This window comes from Patiria miniata, unplaced genomic scaffold (assembly GCF_015706575.1).
Source record: "Patiria miniata isolate m_02_andy unplaced genomic scaffold, ASM1570657v1 HiC_scaffold_30, whole genome shotgun sequence".
Classification (NCBI taxonomy): domain Eukaryota; kingdom Metazoa; phylum Echinodermata; class Asteroidea; order Valvatida; family Asterinidae; genus Patiria; species Patiria miniata.
In genome coordinates this window covers 8,174,584-8,189,584 of record NW_024037070.1, presented here as the reverse complement: position 1 = coordinate 8,189,584, position 15,001 = coordinate 8,174,584, and the positions used below count along the sequence as shown (strand labels likewise).

At 40.5% G+C, this 15,001-nt stretch overlaps 2 protein-coding genes across 2 annotated transcripts in view; one reads left to right on the top strand and one right to left on the bottom strand.

Moving 5' to 3' along the window:
• Nucleotides 1-1,050: 1,050 nt before the first annotated feature.
• LOC119739214 lies at nt 1,051-9,346 on the bottom strand. Its single transcript, XM_038214065.1, has one exon. The coding sequence runs from the start codon at nt 8,727-8,729 to the stop codon at nt 6,024-6,026; it is 2,706 nt and encodes a 901-aa protein (XP_038069993.1). The 5' UTR covers nt 8,730-9,346; the 3' UTR covers nt 1,051-6,023.
• A 2,060-nt stretch (nt 9,347-11,406) lies between these two features.
• LOC119739226 (membrane-bound transcription factor site-1 protease-like) overlaps nt 11,407-15,001 on the top strand; it is a 54,974-nt gene continuing 51,379 nt past the window's right edge. The window contains exons 1-2 of the mRNA XM_038214078.1: nt 11,407-11,491; nt 13,729-14,186. Of these exons, the coding sequence (XP_038070006.1) occupies nt 13,982-14,186 (205 nt within the window). The 5' untranslated portion in view covers nt 11,407-11,491; nt 13,729-13,981. The remainder of the gene's footprint in view (nt 11,492-13,728; nt 14,187-15,001) is intronic.

The following is a 15,001-nucleotide window of genomic DNA, read 5'->3' as shown; positions in this document are numbered from 1 at the left end:
AGCGCGGTGGGTACGAGCGAAAATAGGCCCCGGCCGAAATTTTCGAGGAAAAAAATAGAGTTCCAGCGCCCCAGTTACTGAATGCTGGGTGTAGTTTTTTGTTACTGTACTTTTCTATTATTTTTTTTATTAACGCAGTGGCTACAATTATTACGGCGGCCGTACATGCGATTTTTAGCTGAATATGACTAATCACAAGAGGGCGATGTTTCCCCTTTCAACCCCAATTCGTCTCACAAGTCCAGTGGTTTCCCTTGGTTTCCCATGCAATGACTAATCACAAGAGGGCGATGTTTCCCTTTTCAATCTTAATTCCTCTCACAAGTCCAGTGGTTTCTCATAATGCTATTTAAATGACAGCAATAAAGGCAATTTGACATTATCCCTACAAATATTTCAAAATAAGCTTTTTAGCAATTTTATCATTTACCCAATAAGAAAAAATGATTTAATTTTCTAATTGTGCTACTGCTGGAACAGGGGTCTAATGAACATGTACGTTTACCCTTTTTATCTAGAAAATATATTTTGCTACTTAATATGAACACATGTACATGTAGCATCAATTTATTGTGGAAACTTCCCCTTAAACGCTGTTCAGCTTCCACTTTCCTTGTTTTTAACGTTAAATTGCTAGAGGCCCGTTTCTTATTCTCATTAGACACCAAAATGCTTATTTGCTTCAAATGTTACATACTGGTCAGGCGCGGATCCAGGGGACCCCCCCCCCCCACCCAGCTCTGTCAAAAAAGAAATTATCATATAAACTCCTCAATAATAATACAACCCCCCCCCCCCCCTGCTGTGACACCCCCAAAAATTGTATACTGGTATAATGTCCGCCTGTTCAAAATACAGTACACCATTCTGTAATCCAGTTTTAATAATCATCGAATTTGAACAGCACCCCCAGTTTTTTTCTTTTACGAAGGCCAAGTGTCCGGAGAAAAAAACCTGTGTACATTTTCAGATTTTTTTGCTGATGACTGAAGTGCAAGGAATAATGACCAAAAATAACTGAAAGGAACATTGTCCAGAAAAGCAACTTTCTCAGTTTTCATTTGATTCTCTTTATTTGAAAAGACTAGAGTTTCTGTAATCATTTTCATACATGGAGCTGTTTTTGAACCATTTTGCACTGCTCAGCATTCCTCTCCTACTTTTAACCGCTGACAGTGAACTAAAAACATGATTTTGTGACATGGGAAAGGCCTCCCAAGTCAAACGTGCAAAATGTCGTCAATAGTTTACAAGAAACCAAAGACACATACTTATCAGCTGCAAGAAAGAGTGCTTTTATAAAGGTTGTGAACGAACACAGGTGTAACAATTTATATCATTCTGAATAAGGAAACTCAGCAAATCTAGGCAAACAAAGCGATTCCTCACAACATGGTCAGGCACACAACTTCCTATTTGCATTGATGTTTGAAATGGACCGATCCGGTAAGCACCGCCCCATGGTGTTCTGACCAATTACAGCCGTGATTTATGTCCGACATGCGTGCGCGTCACGCGCGTATGATGCACGCGGAAGGAAAATGCAGCGTGGCATCATTGGAGAGGAGCACGTGTTGATTTGCCCATGTGCGCACTGGGCGGAGCTTACTGGATCGGTCCATTGTTGGTGTACCGCAGCCTCCAATACATACTGGTACAGGCTATGAAGATTCAAATGAAAAGAATACAAGCCCTAGTGTGTTTTAGAAGCCCTATCTTGATGCCCTATTCCCAAACGAGAGAACTGGATATTTATGTACGTGACCTTGGACAGATCTGGATATTAATTTCATTTATTTATTTGTTTATTGTTTTACTTTATTTAATAATTCTCAGCATTGTTTCCTGGTGCATCCTTCAATTTACTAGTCAGCCACTCTCTTTTCTTCATTAAATATTTAATTTCAATTATCACTCCACGCTGAACTTCACTCTATCACATGACCAGCCACACGAAAAGTATGTACACAAATTGCACACTTTACACTTTGGAATGCAGTTAATACTTGTGTGTACATACATGTAATGCATCAACCATTCACAATTGATATGCAAAAATGAAACCAATAATGAAGGACGTGTTTAACACTTTAAATCAACACAACACAACTGTCATGACACAACAAACACACCAACTTTCCTGACAAGCTGTTTCCCCTTGCTCTATGGTTTGATTGTGAAACAATTTTCCCTTTCACGCACAGGGTTCTAAGTTCTAACTACCCTTTTACCACAATGACAAAGTCTGTATCTGAAAAAAACACATTAGAAACCATCTCTGTGGTTAAAGAAATATATCTTAGTGGTAGTTCCACAAATCACCTGGGATATACGGTGTTCAATGTTTCCTTTGTTCTAAGATTGCAAGGTAGACGGACATTCATATTTCATGGCATTGTAAACTCTACACCACAGCTTTACAGGTGCTGATTTGTACATTGTACATGTACAGCATCACTGCACTTCAAGCTACACCGAGCCTTACCATATTACCACTGGAAATCAAAGCCTTATCAGTTTCGATGAAGCGATCAAATATTTACATACAAAAAAGGTAGGGTTGTCAGCGATAAATGATATAAAGAATATTCTTGCACTCATACATAGTAGAAAAAAATAAACCTACCAAGGCCTCTCTCTCATTTGAAACCAGCCAATAACAACATCGATCCAATTGATCCAATATTCAATATTCATTTGTCCAATATTTATAAATCTAAATGTCATTACTGCTGCTCATCTTCTGTCTCCAAAGGAACATCTTTTCACTTTAAATTAACAGATTAACATGCCAAGCAGTTGAAGATAAATATTGTCGACATTTGCAGTACTTCTTCAACATCGAAAACAAATTGTGAATCCTCCATTCACTACAAATACATAATCACATGTAAACTGTCACACACTTTTCTATTGACACTATCATCAAAGCTTCAAAATCTCATCTGCCTTTAACATTCAACAAATATAATTAAGAAACCATTTCAAATTTGGTGATGCAAGTGCCCTCCCAAGCTCAAGAATATCTTCTACAGCAATCTCCCATGTTATTCACATGTAAGTCTTTCGTATACGCTTACAAGTATCATACAACCTTTCATTTATATATAACACTTCAGATTTAAATAAATATTAAACTACTGTATGAATTAAGGTAAAATAAATAAATTTTCAAAATGTACATATTGAAGTGAAAATGTATATGTGTAAACCATGATGACATTTTGTAAAATAATAGCAAATACATCTTTTCAATGATAAAAATGTCCACGAATGTTACATTTCTGTTGGTGACTGACTCATGACTTTCACTTCATTTATATTCCTAAGAGAAAAAGTGAAATGTCCAATTAGATTTTTCGTAACACACTGCATAAATTCCAAACTTTGTAAAATCTATTTCGGTTTTAAAAATGTTACATTATGAACTCATAAGTCATTACACTCAACCTTCTAGCCTAACTCTTATCAGATTTATGTGAACGATTAAAGGTTTGATTTAACAAGACATGTAGTGAAATTGATCCTTTTTTCAAAAGAGACATCATTTAATCAGAATAATTTATCTGAACACCACCTCTTTCAACTCATTTTACCAATAGTGATACATGGCTTTCACAAATGTAAATGTATCATAGTATGGAAAATACCTGATGTTTTTAACCTACTTATCACTGTGTAACAGGCATACGTATTCAAAGGGAACATCTCATATCCATCTCTTGATCAGGGTGTTTGCATTACCACAGCACAATCACAGCTATAAGATTAAAACAAAATAATTCTCCAAAAACGTTCTCCTTTCTTTACCTGGACATGCATGTACATGTATATACAGTCGACTATCGTTAATACAAACTCATTCGGACCAAGCTAAATTGTTTGTTATATCAGAATTGTGTATTAAGGGAACATCAGTCCCATTCATTGCGCACATACATGCACAGTCCGGAGCAAGGCTTTGTGTTTGTTATAACTAGAATTTGTATTAACAGAGTTTGTACTAACGAGAGTCGACTGTATATATACATGTAGATAATCAGCAAGTACATTTTACGAACAGTTCAAGATTTCCAAGCATAAAGTTATCTCTCTGAGTACCAAACTGATTGACTTCAACTAGTAATTGCCACAATTAAAACTATGTGCATCATCTACACGTATGAGCCAATAAATTGGCTCTCCATGTCCCGCAGGCACAATTCTGAAGAGCTATTCATTTGGTAATGATTGTTCACATGGCAATGCGAGGGACTAGTTGATGTTGTATAAATTCTCTCAAATGTTGTGCAAACTATCTACAACAAGCCAGTTCAGTATTTCAACTGTGCATGTGCACAATGATATGGTCACAATTATCGAACATTTTGAAGGTGCATGAACACGGGCGCTCGACGCTTGCGTGTAATTTACCAGCAGAATGGGCGTGCGCGTAACATCACGTCAGCGATGTTATCACGAATGACCTCTGGTCACTGAAAAACCGAACTGGCTTAATGTTGATGGAGCCTATTCAAAGCAACAAGTGCCCAACAATTCTCAGATTCCTTTTGCTGTAAAACGCACATCAATGAACCAGTGCACAATGTCCTTTCTTATTGTAGCTCTCCTGGATTTGCCACAGAGCACCATAGCAGAGTACATACAATTTACAGAAAATAGAAACAAGCCAGTTTGTCCTAAAATGTAGCAGTGTACACATTACATGTTAGTCTTAGCCCAAGATGCTAGTGATGGACAGCGGATCGTGCATAGTGCATCCTCAAACGATACAATAATTAGACCAGTGCGCCGGCTCACACTAAACGTCTTGGTAATCTCGTAGTAGTGGTTTAACTTTTACTTTATTTTCCTCCCTAGGCTTTCCTAGGGAACCAATCAGCCATTATGAAATGGTTTATAGTTAGTTGCGCGCATCGCGCGACGGTTGTAAATATACGCGCTACATGCGAAAATTCAAAGTGTGGCGATCAAGCATCACTAATTAGATATGCAACTCAGTGATACCCCTGCGTGACTACTGGTATCAAATAGGAAGCCATTTTCTTTTACGATAGGAATATTTACACCGATGGTCTAATTTACATACAACGGCCACACCCCTGTTCCTGCGAAATCACCAAGACGTTAGTGAGAGAAAGTAAAACACAGTTGCGTGTGGGCACTCTACAACAATAACTAAAATCACTATCGATCACTGACGTCGGGGCCCAAGACAAATTACATACATGTATGCATCATTAAGTTTTTCTTGATCAGCCCCCCCCCCCCCCCAAGGCCAAACAAAATAGTGTGTTTATGGTAACGGCCTGAAAAAAACTCGTTGAAAATAATTCCAAATAATGCTCATTTAAAATTCTCAACTAGCATAATGGCAATAAAATGTCCGAGGTTGGCAATTTGGCCGCAAAAATTCCAGGTAAGTCAGGTTATCTGTACACACCATTTTTCTGTTTGGCCTAAGTGCAAATGATGTACAATGCCCCCCCCCCCCCAAGCCCCGCCTCACAATTTTTTTCCAAGGCTATCCTTGCTATGCACATCCATATCAAGTACGAACAAAACAATTTCAGATACTGACTTTTGAATTCCAAGTTGAACTAAAATCTAGACAAGCCATTTAAAAAAATAGGTTCATTGCAAATCCACTATAAATTACAAAATGCAATAATTTTGTGGGAAATGACCACTAAGCATTTGTGTATATACTGCCCAACACTAACCACAGTGCAATGATGGTAACATTAGAATTTGCATTGTCAAACATTTTGACTTCAATGTATTAAACTAGCAAGTCTCTTTTTTTTAAATTATTATAATAAGTTACATGAGAGTATTAGTAACATGACTTTTTGAAACTGTTTTGTTTTGCATGCATGTAACTAGTTGGTAACAATTTGGGAACTAACATGGGACCTATAAAATATATATTGCATAAAGTGTTTCACTCTGAAAATTTATACATTAGTGGTATGTGTTCGGACACATATTGCATAACATCGTTTAAAATGTACTTGATGCAACTAAAGTAAGAAATTCTTGATGACGGCCTGTATGGATCTGCGACAAACAGGACATGGTTTCCCACGATGATGTAGCTTTTTTGCACACGGATAGCAGCAGACTTGGTGACCGGTGCGGCCATGAATGATACTCGCAGTTTTGGGCCGACTGTAGCAAATGATGCACAAGTCATTATAGTGTTTTGTTACAACATTTGCCTGAGCAGATGAGGGGCCCGCCCCAGGATCACTTTTTCCAGTTGGTAAAGAATGCGACAGCACTCCCATCCCCACTTGCCGAATGGTAGAGTTGCTACACTTCAATGATTTTAGTACACTGAAGGAGGGTCCACTTTGCTCCGGGAGGTCGGAGCCAGACGCTGATCGCTGTCTCTTTCTAGGTGGGTAGCCTGGTGCATTCTGTACTTGGCTTTTCAGCGGAGTTACAGTGGGCAATGTTGGTATCTTCGATGATGTGCTGAGATCATTTGTAATGGAGCTCTCTTGAGTCAAACCAATTCCAGAGTCTTCCCTTCGCTGGATGCCTTGTTGAGTACTCTGTGACTTCTCTGCTTCAGTCTGTGAGTCCGATTCTGTCGAGTGTCCATGTGAATCCTGTGCAATGACAACAGTATCTTGCGAGTTTTCTCCATACTCATCACTGATGGTTCGCTTGAGTTTCTGTTCTCCAGAACTGCTGATCCCGGTGCCTGCCTCATCCTCATCACTGCCAACATTCCCATCTGGGATGTCTTTTCTTAGATCAAAGGTCAATCCATCAGCAACATCACGTGAAATTCCAGGCAGATTTGGGCTGAGCTCTGTGACAATTGGATTGATGTTATGTGATTCCTGCACTGTCGAGGGTGTAATTTCACTTTGGAGGGCACCAGTTGCCAAATTAACAGGGGTGCACGGAGTGGGTGCAGGGCACCAAGGAGACGGTGGGTTGATGTTTCCAGCGGGGGCTGAGAATGATCTCCGAAGGGATCGGTTGGAATTTTGCAATCTCTCCTTCAGGGTCATTCTCTGGCTGTCAGGCAACCAGCCTTTACGCAGAGCCCAACAACGGCTGCAGTAACGTTTAAATGGAGAGTTGCGCATGCTGCATTCCATACACTCCCATTTGTCCAAGTCAGAAATCTCGGTATCGGTGGTGTCTTCATCACTGTTGTCAGCAAAGTGCGAATCCCCACTGTCTTCCCTTTGCAAGAGAACATCATACACCATTTCAGTGCCACTGCTGCTATCGTCTGAGCTCCCTTTATTGATGGTGTAATCGTCACTGGAATCAGATGGTACTTCGTACTCCACTGGTGTCCCCTCGTCCTCGTCGACAAACCAGAGATCATCCGATGAATCAGCAACAATTGCTGTTTCGCAATCCTGAATACTAAGCACTTCACTGCCCTGCGACTTCAACTCTTCGCTGGGATGATACAGCATGCAGTACCAAGGTCGGTTTGCTACTTTGTCACTCTCTGAGTTCTGATGACTTGTGATGCGAACGCAATCTTCGGATGAATCTGAGGTTAACCGACTCTGTTTTCTCTTGCGCCCACAGCTGAATGGTGGTCGCAACATTGAGATTCCCGGGGCAACTGCTGTTGATTGAGTTGGCAAGTCAGGCATGCGTTTAGTCTCAGCAACAATGCTCATGCTGCTCAGTGATGTTGTGACAGTGCATGAAGCTGGCGATCTCTTAGACATGGACTCCTTGCCTGCAAGTAGTTTTGGTGCTACAGGGGGAGCCTGGTTATGTTGTCTGAGGGCACTGGTGGGGTTAATGGCACAGGTCACTTCATCACTCAGTGGCATTGTTGTACTGCTGGGCATGTTGAACTCTGATGCGACTGGTAATCCTTTTGGAGCAGAGGTGACTGATACTGTGTAGTCATGAATCGGCTGCCGTGGCCTACTTATGTGTGCACTGTCTGGCAGATCTTCTCCCCTGAAAACAGATGATTCAGTGAACTTGCCACCTCCACCAGTCCTTTTCACTGACGAGGAAGGCTTATTAATGCTGTCCACTTGATTGAGCCTGTGTGATGCCGAAGGCAAAGAGTGGGGTGAGGGGGCGGTGGCTGAACGTGTCGGTACTGGCGTTGGTCTGGTAACATCTGTTGTTTGTTGAGCTTGATGAAACGTGTAATACAGCTTGCGTTGCTGTCTCTGAAATGCATCATTGTGTTGTGATTGAAAGTCTGGAGACTCTCTCAACACCGACATGTTCTCAAACAGGAGTTTCCTTGCATCTTTTATGGTGAATGTTGGAACACCAAAGACTGCACCCAATGGATCTTTCTCACAGTAAACTCTTTTGGGGTCTTGTTGGACATAGAGTTGGCGACTGCTGATATATTTAATCAGATAACACAACACTTGCCTGGCTGTAAACACAGGTCCTTGAGCCCCAACTGTTCGAAGCAGCTCCATGAAGTTGGGCTGTGGCTGCACCAGAATATCTCGGCTTGGGAGTTTATGCTCAGGCCGAAGCTCACTGGCAAGAACAGTCGCCATGGCGATTGCCGCCTCCTCACGGGATGGTGCTTTGGAGGATGAGACTGATGTTGCTGTGGCAATAATGGTTGGCCTACAGGTAGCAGTTGTGACCTCTACCGAGGAACTATGGGAACTGGAGGACCGTTTTTGATCTCCAGAATGATGGCAATGTTTAGACCGCCGCCGTTTTTTTGAGACTGGTGTTTCACCATGTTCACTTTCCATCTTGTCCAAAATATTCTGCAAATGATGTTACCGTACATGAGCAAGTACTCCCGATCCATAGATCTGTCTGTTACTAGTACCTATGATATGCACATGCCACAATAAAATGCACTAGGTCGAAGACCGTAATGATATTTACCGTGTTCCAACAAGTCTACAGTGGACATGTTCAAACTTGCCCGGCAGATGAACGTGTAGATTGTCGTATTGCTGCATACACGGTAAAAATGCGGGGGTGTTCCCGATTCAGTGGCAAAGCGCCAAATCTTTCTCTAGTCTAGACATGCTGGATGGAAAACATCGAACCAGACATGTTTTTGACGATACTGCAGACTTGTAACAAATAGTGCGTCATTTTAGAGACAAGAGACAGACATTTTTCTGATAAAATGTTTACAGAAACAAACAGCGTTCACGTAGTTTCAACGCTGGTACGCGACATCAATATAGTTTCCATTGTTAGCACACGTTTATACTGACGTGTATTGCTCAATGCGCCGGGGTACCAGGCACTGATATTTGGAGCTCATCATGCGGCGGCGCGGCGTGATCGGCCGGACATGCCGGATGGCACTAGGTTGAAATTCCGAAAGGTTCAGCTAGCTTGTGAAAAATATTTGCTCTAAAACCGTAGGGAAACAAACCCAACAGAAGATATTTCAATCATCTGTATCAACATGCGAAGTTGCATTCTTTCATTAGCTAAATGGCTTTCACAACATACATGACACGTCCCAATATTTGTTGGACTCAATGGCGGGGGGGGGGGGGGGGGGGGGGGGGGGTGCGTTGCATGAACTTTAATCATGGACTGCATTCACGTCATTTCATCGAACATGCTTGGACTTGAACTAAACTTGTAATCACGGATCACGTGCATTATTATTGTACAGGAGGTTGTTAGGACGAATTAAAGGGGACTTCAACTGGTCCATTTACATATCCACCTGATGAAGACCGTAAGGAAATTGTGAGTGCAGCGCCGGCTAAAACCTGAAACCCGTAAAAAGTGGAAATTTCTATTTATGTTTTTTTTTTCAACAACTTATAAAAAAATATTTTAGTCCTAGCCCCCTTTTCAGTTCCTGTGATTCATAAAGTTTAAGTTCGTGGAAAATCTTCGAAATAGTTTCTTGTTAATTCTTAAGGATCTGATCTTGAGCAAATGTCTGTGTTGAAATTGGGATTTGGGGTGTTTCAGTGCTATATTTTTTTTTTACTTTCATTATTTTTTTAAATTAATTTCTGGGGATTTTTGTTTCGTACAATCTATCGAAATTGCGGCCGCTATATAGCCTTTCTGCAGAGGAGAGGTGGTCACGGTGGTGGGGTCTTAACCGATTTTAAAGTTGAATATATCACGTGCTATGAATAAAAGTGGATATTTTTTTCACGTCACAAATTTTCAATCGAGTATGTTTTATTAATAACGGGTAAAAATACCTTATTCCGAATTTGAGCGTCTGCAACTCTCTGAAAAAGGGGATCGAACCCGCAGAGCCGAATTATTGTCTGGCAGCTAATTGTGAAGAAAAAATTCAATAACAAATGTCGTTTTATCATTGTGTTCGCTTAATTGTGTCTCATTCAAAAGTGAATAACTTTAAAATTGCTATTGCTAAGAAAAGGGGTCTACCCGATATTCCCCAATACCGATGTTCCCCGAAATCCTTAAAGGGTAGGGTTCATCGGTATTTGGGGAACATAATATGTATTGGAGAACATAGACCTGTATGCATGCACCCCTAAGAAAATGAGCAATTGGAAAAGAAGTGAAACTCGAGATTAGCATATCTTAAAGCATATCGAGGAACATATCTTAATATAATGTCCTGTGTGAAACACAATGCAGAATAACCTTATAATTATTCTCACTAATCTCAGCCTGACGGTGCAGCCGGGAAGGAATCAACAGCAACAAGTGACAGTTGAATGAGCCTAATCACTAATCTCGCGGTGCATAATTATTGTAACCATGCAGACTGGAGGAAGTTGTATTATTTTGCGTTTTATGTTAAAAGGAAATTGTGCCGCCAATTAGATTCTAAATATTCTACCGCAGTAACGAAAACTACTAATTTAAAACAAATTATAACTACATGGCATTTAGCTGGAGTTACCTCAGCTCTAAATCTTGTCATTTAACAAACCTATAGAGCTGATATTGGCAACTTTTATAGGCTTTTCCCGCCAATTCCCCCCCCCCAAAAAAAATTATTGTAGTGCCCGGCCCATTCAGTTTTGTTTAGAAATTAATCATCTACAATCACTCTCCAAACCCTTTGTTTAATGTGAATTCGAGAAAAAAAACCTCATTTTCAAATCACCAAAAATAGTGTTTTTTAATGCGGGAAGTGGGGGAGGGGTCGAGTTTTAATTTTTTTATTTAGATCGGTCGAATACGCTGTTCTGTTCAGAACTACTTCCTTGTTTATTTGTGTATACATGTACAATGACATTACGACGATTGGAGGATTTGGACACATGACTGTGAGCTTGTAGTTCCGTTCAATTTGGATGAAATTGAGTTGAATTTTTCAGTTATCAAGTAGCCTTTGGCAAACGGTCGAGTTGGTTCGAGTCGAACTGGTAAACACTCGAGTCGAACGGATAACCAGTGCATGCAATGTGTATGTAAGCACATAGCGCGGGATCCAGCTACGTAATGCATGCACTGTACTGCATTAGAACTATAAGGTCAATTGAGGTCAGATTTTGCGATCATGGATCGGATCAACATCGACAAGGCCAGAGAATTAAAGGTGGATAGTTTTTCTGTTTTCCAGTTTTCCAAAGAAATCTGTTGTGTAATTTCAGATTTAGCATTTAACAAGGGGTGTTAACTGTTATTATGTAAGCCAAGGGATAATGGAGAGGCAATGCATCCTCGTGAATTCGATTGGATAGACCACAAAACTAAAAAAGAAGGCAGTGATATTTACTATTTAGCCTAAAGTGACAAATTTTAGTCTGGCTCCATGCCAACTTTATCGTTGTAACGGTGTATTCACAAGATGGGAATCAGACCATTTTACAATTTCGGACTTTTTTTCCCTTTAAAAAAAATCCTCCAGAGCCACAAATCTGAAAAGGAAAATGTAACACTCTGCAATAAAATGTTTGAGACCATGTTAATATAATAAAAGAAGAATATTCTTATTTTGGGGGATGGGGAATAAAAACCTTAAAAATTTCGCCAGCGGGGATCGAACCCGGATCTTTCCACTCATGACATCCGGTGCTTATCCACTAGGCCACAGGTGCTACACAACCGTTGGTGGTAATTTTATATATCTTATAATTCAGCCCTATCTTAGAGAGTACAGCACCCTCTGTTGATAGGGATTGCCGCCGGCAATATATCCACTATAAAAAAAGAAACACGGTCGATGACGGTAGCCTGTTTTTCTGTTTTAAAAAGGCGGGTCCCTTGACAATATCATAAGGTCAGGTTCGTACAATGTTGACATCGTCTGGGTACCTGCACGTAGAATCGTGTGCGGCTAGTACTTTTAGTGGGTAGGTAGGCTAGGAAGGAGGCTATAAATTTTTTGCAAATATATTTTCCACAAATTTGTTTTTGATGTGGTTTTGTAAAAACTAAAGAAACATTTGAATACAATCTTGGATTCTGTCATTGTCGGAATCTGCAAACCAAAAGAAAAATGGATTTGAACCAAAGACAGGTCAACTGGTACGGGAGCAAACTCTTAGCGACTAACGATCCATCTCCGGTAGAACGTCTGATATATCTGAGCATGAGTGACATCATCTCATTCCGAAATCTGGACTTGGTCAATTTCGGTGCCACGTTTTTGAAATACAACAACCTGTACAAATATATGCTACTCATTGTGGGCGTGATGTCTACGCACGCGGGGAGCTTGCATTATGCTGATTGGTCAGTTTCTTGAGGTCATACTCATACGCAGTCTAGTTGCATAATTAATCGCCGAATCTGCTTATATCATAGACCATGGCCGGCTATGCCAGGGGGACTTTGTAATTATTTTTTTTCCACATTCAGACTTTATTTGTAGTTTATTTACGCTTTAGAAGTACACTCACCCTTTTACTAGCAATGTAAAAGAAGTATTTACTTTTTGGCTAGTACTGAGAATGACTTAAAATATTTTTAAATTTGATAAATGATAAGATTTTTGTAAACTTACGCCACATCCAACAAGGTTGATTCTATGGTGTTCAATTAACCTGAACCTACATGTACAGTGTACATTCTTTCCACCAAGGAAAGAAGAATTTGAAGCCACATTTTCATCTGACCTGTATTCAGTGATCCTCAGTAATCGTTCAGATGCCAAAGTTGGGACTGGCAAAATGGCAGAATACCCTGCAACTCATGTGTCCACCTGGTGTTGGCAATGGTGTTGGCTATGGTGTTGAGGTCATGGTCTCTCAGCAAACCTTCTCATTGCCAGGCGCGGATCCAGGGGGAGGATTTTGGGGGTCAAACCCCCCCCCCCCCAGCTCTGTCAAAAAAAAAAATATTATCATACAGATTTCTAAAAAATAATGCGAACCCCCCCCCCCCCTGCTCTGACACCCCCAAAAAAATTATACTGGTATAATGTCCACCTGTTCAAAATACGGTACACCATTCTGTAATCTAGTGTTAATAATCGTTGAATTTGAACAGCGCCCCTATTGAAATATGGTACCAGCCCCCCCTCCCCCCCCCCCCCACCTCAGTTTTTGAATTTACGGAGGCCAAGTGTCCGGAGAAAAAAAACTGAACATTTTCGGATTTTTTTGCTGATGAAACATCCCCCCCACCCTGCGAAAATTCCTGGATCCTCCCCTGTGGTTGCCTAGCATTGCCTGTACACGTGTTATGGTTCATTGCATCCAATTAATGTCTTCCTATTCTTACACTGTATCCATGTATGTCTGCCATGAGGTTCAGCTGTTGCACTGTTGCTGGATCATGAATATTTATGTTGTACATGTATGAATTGATAATTGTATGTTTTATTTGCAGTTCTCCTGCCACAGTGACAATGCTTGAGGTAGAAGTATAGCAGACAAGGGAACAGCTTGCTGGCCCATCTGAACAGAAACCTTTAACTTCCTGGGACGTGTGGTACTCAAACTACTCTTTCTATCCTCAGACTGTCTACAGTCTGAAAAAAAACTTGCTCTTTTGCCGTTTCCGTCACCATGATCAGCTGACCAAAGTGTTCTAAGTATTTCTCTGAACATCTGGGATCACTCAGTGCCAGCCTAGCCTCAACATGAAAGGCTGGCTGTGTATAGTACCTGTATGCCACCTGTGGTTAGTGCTCATATTATGCCCTCAAGGGACGCTTACAAAGCAAACACTGACCAGTCACGAGTATTCAGCAGAGGAACAATTGCCATCTCCGTGTGACATCTTCAATGAGACAGACGTAGCTCCTGATGTTCAGATTGATTTTACCACCCAGTCTGTTAGTAATGGTAAGTACTTCTAAATGATGTAAAGATAGACCCAATGTTGCTGCACAGCTTAGTGTAAAGTGAAGAGGCTCTGCTATTAACAACAGCAGAAACATTCTACTGCAATGGGTACATGTTTGTTAGCATTCAGGCAGTAGCTAAGGAAGATCGTAGTTACAATGTTAAAGGGAAAATACAACATTTGCAAACATCAAAAAATAAAACTACCAAATCATTTTGAAATACCAAGTTGCTGGACTGTTGGTGAATGACAGTGTAAAGCATCCTGTAAAATCATGGCACCTGGTATACTGTCATTTTCAAGAAAAGTGGTATTTTTGTATCAATTTCCAACGCTTGTTGGCCTGGAAAAAACTGGCTTTTTTCAAATACTGGCCCCAATTGACCATCGCACTTGTTTGCAATCGATTACACACCTATGAACAGGTACAAGCCAGCTAGACTGGTTCCCTGACCTTACAATTCCCCAATGTATGTAAACTGCTCTGTTTCTTCTTATATGGAGTCAGGGAACCAGACTACAGGAAAATGATTGTTTTTCTTGGTTTTTATAGCATTTTCGAACCCAAAACCTCAAAAAAGTCAGTGTAACTATATTTGCTATATATTTCCAACCCCCAATTCCATCCATTTCTGAAAATTACAGCAAAAGCAAATGATGTACATTCCCTTTAATGCAGAGTTTGCCAGAATATGTTAATGTTGCAAGCACTGAATGGTGATTATCAGTGACAGTTAAATAAGCAGATGGACAGCCATCCTATGCATTGAGCAATAAAGGGCACACAACCTGTCAGCAAGACAAATAGACAAAA

What these genes read in the sequence shown, in the direction of transcription:
- LOC119739214 (XM_038214065.1), bottom strand. Translation starts at nt 8,729, where the DNA reads ATGGAAAGTGAACATGGTGAAACACCAGTCTCAAAAAAACGGCGGCGG.